The 10,981-nt window shown below is 40.5% G+C and overlaps 1 protein-coding gene across 1 annotated transcript; it reads right to left on the reverse strand.

Moving 5' to 3' along the window:
- Nucleotides 1-49: 49 nt before the first annotated feature.
- rasef2 (RAS and EF-hand domain containing 2) lies at nt 50-9,130 on the reverse strand. Its single transcript, XM_076089895.1, has 17 exons — nt 8,820-9,130; nt 7,344-7,496; nt 5,418-5,508; nt 4,996-5,091; nt 4,080-4,151; nt 3,889-4,004; nt 3,718-3,786; nt 2,605-2,686; nt 2,391-2,461; nt 2,105-2,294; nt 1,905-2,006; nt 1,042-1,186; nt 868-949; nt 615-729; nt 415-528; nt 228-304; nt 50-152 (listed from the first exon to the last, which is right to left on the reverse strand). Exons 1-17 carry the CDS (start codon nt 9,128-9,130, stop codon nt 50-52), a joined length of 1,989 nt encoding a protein of 662 aa, XP_075946010.1.
- Between the last annotated feature and the right edge of the window lie 1,851 nt (nt 9,131-10,981).

Below are 10,981 nucleotides of genomic sequence, written 5' to 3' on the forward strand. Positions count from 1 at the left end.
ATCATTTGGTGTCCTTCATTGCTCCATCGGATCGACCGACATCAACCATCTACAGCCCACAGCAGGCGTTGAGCGTCTTCTTTGGGTTGGATTGACTCAGTCTGACCTGAGAATCAGACTGCCGCCTCAGTGTGACGTTTTTCTTTACTTCTCTGCGGGAATGGAAACCAAGTCTAAGTGTTGCCTGAAGAATAACTCAAACTCTCTCTCTCTCTCTGGCCTCCTACCTCGCTAGATGAAGCACAGTCTCCACAACGTTGGTTCCCTCCTTGGCACTCGTTTCGCAGAACAAGGCGCCGTATGCCTGCAAGCAAAGCGTCGACATACCTGACTGGAGTGAGTTTATTTAGACACCCGGGAGGCCGGGCGTCTGTATAAACACTTTTCTATCGGATGGAATGAAAGGTTACACACCTTGGCCAACTTCTCTCCGTGCAAACTGCTCACGCAGCTCCCTTCTGGAAGCTGCTCTCGCAGGTCCACCTTGTTTCCAATAACACACATGGGGATTTTCTCGTCCGTTGAATCCTGTATAAAAACAAAAAGGACATTGTAAAGTATATTACCGCTTTTAGGTGCCGTATGTATTCGTCAATCAGCATTTCCACAGTTACCCGAATCTGGTCCACCCATGCTCTGACGTTAAGGAAGCTGCTTTCTGAAGTGACATCGTAGAGGAGCAGGACTCCGTGAGCTTTACGGAAGTAAGACCTGGCGATACTACGGAACCTACAGTCAAAAGAAACACTGATTTTTCCCCCATTCTCCAGTCATTATCAAAATAACATGTCGCGAGTTTTAATTGATAACACCATGTTTTTCATGTTGCTACTTCCTTGATAAACACTATGCGAGCCGGTGCAATACCTCTCCTGCCCAGCTGTGTCCCATATCTGCAGGCTCGTCTTCTCTCCATCCACAAGCATCCTCTTTATTTGGAAATCCACTCCTGAGAACCAAAAAAAAAAGCTGATTTAAATGTCTGAACTCAAGACTGTGTCAGTGTTTGATGAAATGCGATGCGTTTTCTGTGGCACTTACCCAGCGTCGTCTGAATGTCTCCCTTGAACTCATTGAGCGTCAGTCTCAGCAGGAAGCTGGACTTTCCAGCTCCCGCGTCTCCGGCTAAAACCAGACGGTACATTGGAGCGGGTTCCTCAGGTTCTTCTATGCTGGCTTCTAAAGGCTTCGGAAACGCCACAAAAGATAACAAGCTTACTACATTTTTTTGTTGAAAATCTTTCAGTCTGTAGTGTTCTTCATAAAGAGAACAGTAAGCATTCAGTTAGTTGACGGCGAATGATTACTCTTAAACTAAGTCGTTTGCCTAAACTCATAGGTCCAGGTTCTTGTTCTACCGGAGCTTTCCATCACATCCGTCAGTCTGTCTTTGCCATTATACGGCCATCACAAGATCTAGGTTCCATACTTCACTTCATGACAACTGAACAAACTATCTGCTGATGAAAACTGTGAGATGTGCTGGAAACCTCCAGAAAAACCTCGTAAGTGGACCTTGAGTCGAGTTGTTTTTTTAAAAAATGATTTGAGTTACCTGCATGTCAATAGACTATTAAAATAGAAAAAATCTGATTGAAAATAATGCGTTATGTTGTATATACTTCTTTGTACAGCATTTCAATAAAATCACAAATCTGCCTCAGAGGGCTTTACAATCTGTGCATCGGAACAGGAACAACTTCCACATGTAGTTTAAATGCACACTGGAATATAGTAATTTAAATGGCAGTTCAAACAACAGTTATATGTAGCATGCCAACATGCTCACATTGCAAACATTTCTGCTACACAAACTTTCCGCTTATCTGTTTATTTTTTTTTAAACTGCCAAATGTTTACTTCTTTGGGGCTAAAAATCACTAAGCATAAAACAGCTATTGTACCTTTGTGGAAAATGCAGACAAACGGCGTCGTATAGATGACGCAATAGAGCTCGCCTTGCTAGGAGCCATCGACACTGCGGCTTCAGATTTCATTTCTGACATCTGTAACAGACAGAGTAAATACTCATTGAAAGTTGTCACAGCTCAACAGCATATTGGCATAACATGGCCCAGTATTTAGACCTGATGGGTGTTCTGACCTCCACATCAGACGGGACATATGAGTAACTGTGGTGCACCGTTTCTACTGAGCCCCTGCTGTCGTCACTGTCGTAATCGCTGCCTGAGCTCTGAGCTGTGTCCATCGGCAGCGAGACTCCACTGTCCAGGTACTTATCAGCCCAGGTGGCCACATGAGAGAAGGTTGTTTTGCTGGGATCCTGCTCCGGGCTGCAAGCACCGACACACTTGCTTTAGCTGTGACAATTTAACTCACAGAGAGATCAATCCGCAGAGTCACAGAAGTGTGTTAAACACTGTATATACCTGCCATGGTTGAGTGTGCTCTGTCGGAGGGGCTTCATCCTTCGGGCTGGGATTTCATTTCGGGCGGGCAGCTGTTGAGCAGATTAGGAAAGTCAGGGAGGAAACGTTTTTCACACTTTTTTCACAACTAGTGAATGCAATTCACTGTAAGTTTCTATTTGATGTCGAGCCAGTAGGTATGAGGAAATATGTCATCAGCAAACAAAGGACTCACCCTCCTTTTAGCTGCAACCGCTTCACTGGCCAACGCAGAGCGGAGCCCGTCGTTACTGTCATACAGCTTTTTGTTCGTTTCCCTAATGACGTGTTCAAGGAAATACAAGACTGAGTCGCATGCATGTGCAAACATTTACTTCCTTACAAATGTTGTTTGGTAAACATGTTGTAATGACAATGCAGGGAGTGTAGTTTGTATGTGGTTTAACTTAACCTGGTATTTTACAGACTGGACAACGCAGAGTAAGAAAACATTTAAACCAAAAAAAAAGGACCACAAAAGTATTCACAAGCCAAACTATTACACCGTCCTTGTGTTACTATGCACCCCATGCACTCTGCATTGTCCAGTAAACACACTAAACCCTGTTCTTCTGGTATTCAAAGTATGTTAACGGTGTGGTTCACACATTACGCCATTTAACTTTAGGAAGCATATTATTTAAACATAACAGGTTTACAACACACACATATAATGTAGCTGTATAGAGAAGAGAACATTTTTAAATGTACAGTTTTTATTAATAATTATAATTTCTCCAATGAAGACACATTTGATATTACTAAAACTCTGTTTTATTAATCGTCATTCATATTTGTTTATACAAAAGCATCCGTACATGGGTGCCCACAAGAGTTATATCCTTATATACATTATATCGGTTTACAGCTCCGTATAGTGTGTTATAAACCATTTATCCTGCTTTTATTCCGCTCATAAATGCTTAATAAGGGGCAGTTAAAGAATTGTGGCAGATGTATCTTTTTAAGAATATTTTTAGTGTCTATTTCTATCTTTTAATGAGCTCCACAAAAAACTATTTTGGTGTCAACAGAAATCTCAGAGGCCATTATTTCAAAGCCTGAGCAATTAAAATCAAAACTATCCTTCTTGGCGAGATACCGTCAGAGGTATACGGGACGAGGATGTTTTTAATTTTGGTGAACCAAACCTTTAAATCAAAGGATGGTAATTATTAACATTTTATGGTAACACAGAAACAATTGACACTAAAATGACCAAATCTCTGCATTCTTGATTTATACACCAAAAAAAGAAATCACTTACTAAATGCCCACATTAGACAGCTTTATCAAGTGAAAGACTTACTGAAGAATCTGAATCTGATTGGAATATGACTGGTATTCCATAACCATGCTCTTCAATTCATCCGTTTCTCTGTCAAGAAATACAAGCCACACGTGCTGTTGATGTTGTACTGGAAGCTGGATTAGATTTTGTGTCAACAGACATGAGCTGAGCTTAAATACACTGCCTCACCTTTTATGTTGAGCTTTCTGGTCTGCGTACATGTTCTTCAGCTTGTCCAGCTCCGAGAGCAGCACGGCGATGTCCGTCTGGGCTTGTAGCAGAGACGTTCGCAGGTCCTCATTTTCCTGTGAGGAGATGAAGTCAATAACTGGAACAACTCCATACATGTGACTTGGTGTGAGAACTAATGCATGAAGTACCTGTGAGAGATTACTGATCCGTATGTTCAGTCCGTCCAACTCCTCCTTTGAATGGTTGAAGTCCTTTTGGCTCTTGAGAAAAGACATTTACACAAGCATTTTGTTGTGTTGATAATGTAGAGACAACAAGGTTTGCTTCATCTCAGTGATGAATAGAAGACTACTGCCATGCAATCAATAGCTTAAGTAAGTGTGTTTACACTCTCCGTGGAAACAGCTTTCCAAGATGTGTGTGTGAAAAGGAGAAGACTGCTGAGCATTTCTTTAAACTGCTCGATATTGGTCTTCGCAATCTGCAACTATGAGACAATAGTGTTCCATTTTTACCAATTGTATCATTCTACTAGCACTTGGTTCAAGAGTTGAACCTGAAACCTCAAACACACACACCCCCCCCCCCTCAGATTTTGCTTAGTGATGCGTGTGCTGTGGCGGGAAAGCAGGCATGACAAGAAATTACATGTAGCTGGATTGTAAGCATAAACTATAGGAGCCAGCATGGCTAGCAAGCCAACAACAGCATTCCACAAGTTGTTTACATACAGCATCTAATCAAACATGACCCTCTATGCTTGTCCGTGCACTGATTGCATCCAAGCAGCATCCCTAATTCCTCAATCTGACTCCCGCTCTCATAATGGCTGGACATAACATACCAAGTATTTATCGGTCTTTTAAGGCTCTCTTTAAAAAGGCCACCTTTTCCAAATGAGTCACGTTTTTTAACCACTTTCTCTGTCTTTCAGGTGCAGCAGAAATTGGGCCACAGCTGCATATCCTAGAGCTTTTGTGTTGCCTTTCAGTTACAGTGGCTTTCCCTCTCTCTTTTTCATGACGTAAGAAAACATAATCATCCTTATACAATCCGTTTACTGTGCAAAAACAAAATAAATGCATGCCGTGTGGAAAAACCTACCTTTAGCAGTCTGTCCACAGTCGCATGCAGATCTGTGACCTCGTTCTTGTGCTTCCTCTGCATGGCCGCCATAACTCCTTCCACTTTTTTACGCTCCTACAAACATGAAACCAAAGTAGTTAGAGGTGCAGACCGGCTCAGGCCTTGAAGAGGGGCTTTCATCTGCCTATACAGAGGCTCTTTGTGAGGAGACGTGTAACCTGCTGCTATGTGCTGCACCACAAATATGCAGGTAGCTCACAAGAACCAGTGAAGTGAAAGTTTCACTTTGAACTATTTTTTTGTCCATTTCTCAGTGTACTGTTGAATAAATGCAGCTGTTTTTACGACAGCCACTTCATTTGGTTGGATACGTTTCACTTTCTATAAATAGAGTAAAGCATAGGAGCAATCATCCACTACAATGCAGGCGTCAGACTTACCTCGTCCCTCACCCTCTTCTCGCTTTTGACAAGCTGCTTCTGTATATCGTCCTCCAGTTCTGACAGCTGACTGTTGTTCATCTCCTCGGTTCTGTTTGAACAGGAAAGAATGTTAAAGTTTGTGCCGACAGTCTCACTGCTGCTGAAGCAAAGCCGATTCTCCAACAGCAGTCCCAGAGATTAATACAGCAGGAACAAGAAGAGGAGTCGATTCACCTACTATCCATTTGTCAATTCTACCTGACCAATTCGACTTCAAACGTGCTGCAGTTGCCACTGCTCTGCTCTCGTCAGACAACGCACGACCCAACCAGAGCCGAGGGAGGGACAGGCTCCACAGGTGTGCTAAATGTTGTCCGTCAGATTTCTCAGTAAGACCTCATATATATATGATTCATTTAGTTCGGTGTAAGTTTTATGCAAACATTTCAAAGGTCTGTTAATTTGAACATAGTGGAAATATAGGTACAATAGCTGGCTATATATCCAGTTTTAAAAAGGACTAAAAGGACAAAGCAGAGCAGCACATTATTGTCTTCCTACTTCCTTGAATAAGGAATGTCACCTTTCTCATGCCGTGTAGTTACTGAACCGCAGAAAGCTTAACAAAAACAGCTTCGACAGGGTTTATTCCTGTGTAGGAGTGAAATTCAAGAGGCGGTTAAAGGTTCTGTGTGAGGGGTCACTTCACAGTTTTACTGTAAAGGAAATTATTAAAAGACTTAACTCACATATTATATAACCTTTAATATATACAATCACTGTTCAGCTTGAATATCAATAACCACTGTGATTACAGTCATTAGAGTAATCTTTTCTCTGCTGACTACTACTACTACTACTACTACTACTACTACTACTACTACTACTACTACTACTACTACTACTACTACTACTACTACTACTACTACTACTACTACTACTACTACTACTACTACTACTACTACTACTACTACTACTACTACTACTACTACTACTACGCATGACATCAGGACAATTTTCTTGAATGCTGTTCATACATTATTGTGTTCATACAATTTACCAGCTGACACACTAATTTACAGCAGCAGCAGAAGGGCCCAATAACAGACTTGAACTGATATTTACATTGACTCAAATAACTCATAGGATTGCTTATAGTGCTAAATCAGTTTTAATGTTGAGCTTATCTCCATAACAAAAAAACAACAACTGATAAACCCACTCGTTGCTTTTTATCCAGCACCAAATGACAGACAGGCAAAGCCAACGATTAGCTGGTAAAAAGGTTGACGCTCTTGTAGCTGAAGACACATTGTTGTTGTTTCAGACCAAAACGGAGACAAAAAGAGAGTGAACATTGGATTTACATTTGTCTGGTGGCCCGAAACATGTCGTGAAAATTGCTAACACGTCAACTATAAAGGCAATAATGTCAGTTGTTTACCAGTCTGCTTGTTTTGATGTTTTTCTGTCCTCTAGTCTAATGGGCTGAAATCAATGAAAGCAGCTTTAAGTCAAACAGTTAATCCCGGTAGATGCAGTGGACTCCAGGGAATCGAGTTACAGGGTTAGTCCAGTTTCTATGGTTTACAGCCAGTAGAGGGCAGCAGTTCACCACTGCTCTGGAGTCTAAATAAATCTACAAGCAGTTAGGTTGCAGTAAGGACAGTTATGCTTATTTAATAAATTCAACAAAACTAAAAACACCCTGTCCAACAAGTTTAATTTTAAACATTCACTTTCAAATGATAATACTGAATGTCACTGCTCACAATATAGCCACATGAGCTGAGTGTTTATCATCATTAACAGTTGTGTGATGTGGTTTATTGTTTAAATAATGGGCCTTTATGTCATAATCATGCTGTTTCTTTCTATTTCACAGGTCGTATGTTCTGAGCTGTACTGGCCTCACACAGTCAATAGGCTGAAAGTCACCCTCACCGCTTTATACTGGTCTCCAGCTGTTCACACTCGAGCCTGTTGTCCTGGCTTTGACTGATCAGAGAGTGGATGATGTCCTCATACTGCTGCAGTAGATTTGTGTTTGCAGAAATGTGAATGGCCTGGTACAGACCAGCCAGCTGCTCCCTGAGACTGTGGGAGGAGAACAAATGGTTACTTCCAGCAATGACAGGTGAGAGGCATTTTCTCAGCATCATACCCAAAATCTATCTTTCTAGAATCAAATACTCAACCCCCGTGGGCCTGAAAGGTGGATGTTAAAGGTGTACATTTCATAGTGGGAAAAAAATGATCAAACATCAATATAAACTTCTCACACCAACATCATCCACTTTCAATCTTCACTCAACAATAGGGCTTAGGGCACAACACCTCTGTTGACAGTTGGACATGCGGAGTGCCGATTGTGTGTGTATATATATATATATATATATCTCCAAACATACTTAAACAGGAACACCATTTTATAAAAAACATAAAAGGCAGTGTGTTTAAATCCCACATAGGATCCTGATTAGCATCACACCATTTGGCTCAGCAACAGCCGAATGTGCATTAAACTCAATCATTTTACACACATAACTATGAAAATATAGTATATGACCTGAACAGCCAGGTAGCAACAAAACAAAAATAATGAGCAAAGTCTGCACTCCTAATGTAGTGAGGTCTGCCAAAAACAATTGGAGAAAACAAATTGACAAATCTGTCTCTTCCAAATTCTATCATCAGCTACCTTTGATATGAATAAACTTCCATACAAAATGAATACATGTACGTAATATCCATCTGAACTCTGGTTGACGACAGGATGCTTTCATTTTCTAAATCTTAACAGTTTGGTCAACAACTGTTAATTATGATGGCATAATAAAGGCAAGTCTTTTTTTCTGTCGTGTTTTCTCCTCTTAATTGTTTGTCTTGACGACAGCACATAACTTGACCACCTGTTAATTGGGACACATGATGACAACTGAAGCTCAGTAACAGGCTTCTGTCACTGTAATCCATTTTGTTTCTCACATTTGAACTTGTAGGAAATAGTTAATGATCATAATAGACTGTTCATTTACTAACAAAGGGTAGCTTTAGTGTTAAACCAGCGTTGGCTTCTGTTTCCATTACCGATAGGTCTTCATTTAAAGTCACACAACATCATGACTAACGTTATGTGCGCTGCTGCAGGGCAGAGCCCTTACATCCATATTAGATTAAACATTGACGTGTATTGTTGGTGTGTGGGTTTATGAGTCACCACAAAAGGACAATCCGACACGCTTGAAAACTAATGAAACAAATCCGTGTTTTAGCTGCTTAATAAAATAAGGAAATAGCACCAGGAACAGGTGTTTACGCAGCAGCCGACGTCTTAACTGACAGTAAAGGTCCCAGAAGCAGCAATAGCCGCTGGCTCACTTTTCTGGTTAATTACGCTTCAGCCGGATGTGCGTTTACCTTTCAGAGAGGACAGACTCAGCATCTATCCGGCCTTCAAACTCTTCCCACGGGCAGCCTCGGTTCCGGGACGACCCGGCACCGAAAGACGCAAAGTCCAGAGTCTCCGAAACCTCTTGAAACCTGGACGAGAACATGCTGAAGTCGATGCATCCGTCCTCGTCTGCGTCGAACTTGTCGAACAGAGTTTTGATCTCAGTTTCGGACACGTTGAGCTCAAGACAGACCACCGTGAAGTCCTCGTACTCTATTTTACCGGACTTGTTCACATCACAAGCAGAAAACAACTTCCGAAGGCTGGGTCGCTCCATGTTGGAATGAATAAAAGCACATACAAAGCGTCAAAATGTCAAGTTAAAATTCAGCCGCGGCTTCCCTCACGAGCTGACTTCGGCTGCGTGCCAACCCAAAATAAAAGCCTCTGTTAAAGTCTCACAGCCACTCATTGGTCCAAATCTCAGTGGAGGCGGGTATCATCCGAATCAATGGACCCAATGTGCCACTGCCTACCTGGATTCTATCAAGTTACTGCAGCAGCAACCTACGGTATAATTATTTGGCGTCATCAAGAGTTAAGATGTCATCCTTGTGTGCAGCTGTAACACAATAGACACACAGAACAGATACGCAAGTGCGAGCCTCTATTTACCTTTAAGGTGTGTGGTGCATGAGAGATTTATCAGAGACACGCCTCTTTGTTCCCCTGGGTTTGCAGTGTTTCTGACGCCACCCTAACTGATTAAATCAGCAAGATCATAATATTAAAACCTTCAAAATCTTAACATTGTAGCCAGTTATGCAGATGAATGTAAATGAGTCATCTGTATAAATAATAGGTAAATATGTTTTACTTAATGTAATAATTCAAAAAAAAAGATCCATTAGATCTTTATTTGAAAAATTAAAATAAAGTGCTTTTTATATACAATACAAAAAAGAAAAAACAAACAGTAGTGATGTATGATACAAAAAAATACAATTCACAATATTTTTACATTGGCAGCTGAATTTACAAAACAATTTTACATAAAAAAAACTTTTTTTTACTTACATGTTGACAAGAGTCTGAGCAACTTGTACTGTCACAAATAAAAGGCCAGACTACAGTGGTTCATTAAGAGATAGCAGACGACGATACTTTCACTGTGGCATTAATAGTTTCGGCTTGTATTCAATGAAAGCATGTTCAGTACCTGCACATATTTCACTAAGTCACTGCCACTTTGTATTTGTTCTGCAATTGTATATTGTTCTGACGGCAGCCACTCCACCAAAAGCGGCCAATTGTTTGTTTTTATTAACAGTCTAAGCGTGAATCTTTATAGTTGACCAGCCTTTGAGTCATTTTTTTCAGTGCCATTTACAGGAAATGTTACATAATACTTGTCAATAATTCAGTCTTTTAAAATCAGCCAGTGGTAATTCATGTGCTACAGTTTTAGAATAAAATTGAGTCCCTGACTAAAGTTGAAGCCACTGTGATGAAAATTAAATAAAAAAACACCTCATGAGCACATACTGTACAAACTTGACAGTATTAAATCACACGTATTCAATGTTTTCCATCTTGTGTCTGAGCATGGCCAGTCCTGTCACAGCTACAGTGTAGCATTTGACTCTACAGCACTACTACCTGGTTAGTTTATCTCTCCAAGAGGCACGTCTCTTGATTATTGTTTCAGAAGGCATTATCCGTTTTAGATTTGTTATCAAACCCATAACCTGCATTATACTAAGGCTTTTCAACACCATGTGCAAATCCTATGCATTCTGAGTCAAGCAGAATGCCTTCCTGCATTTTTGTGAAATTGTAATTTTGCTGGCCACATTGAAATACTAGAGCTCAACTCAAGTAAGACTTCAATTATATTGTATAAAAATGCTTTCAAGTTGCTCCAACCTCTGACCCACAAATTTGTTGGATCATATGGTTTATAATTCATTATTTCTGAATAAGGTAAATGACTAATCAAGATCATTAAAATGCACAATTATAACTATATTACTGGATGAGAATAACAATTATTGCTTTTATGGTTGCCTTTCAAACCATTTAAGCAAGCAGAGGCCATTTTCTTCCACTCATTAACACTCAATTAATATGTATATCAAAGTTGAGGCTACACGGATGTGTTATTTAAATCAGATTATGAATAGGTGTA

The sequence above is a fragment of the Anarhichas minor genome, unplaced genomic scaffold (assembly GCF_050575085.1).
Source record: "Anarhichas minor isolate MPS153535 unplaced genomic scaffold, ASM5057508v1 ptg000011l, whole genome shotgun sequence".
Lineage (NCBI taxonomy): Eukaryota > Metazoa > Chordata > Actinopteri > Perciformes > Anarhichadidae > Anarhichas > Anarhichas minor.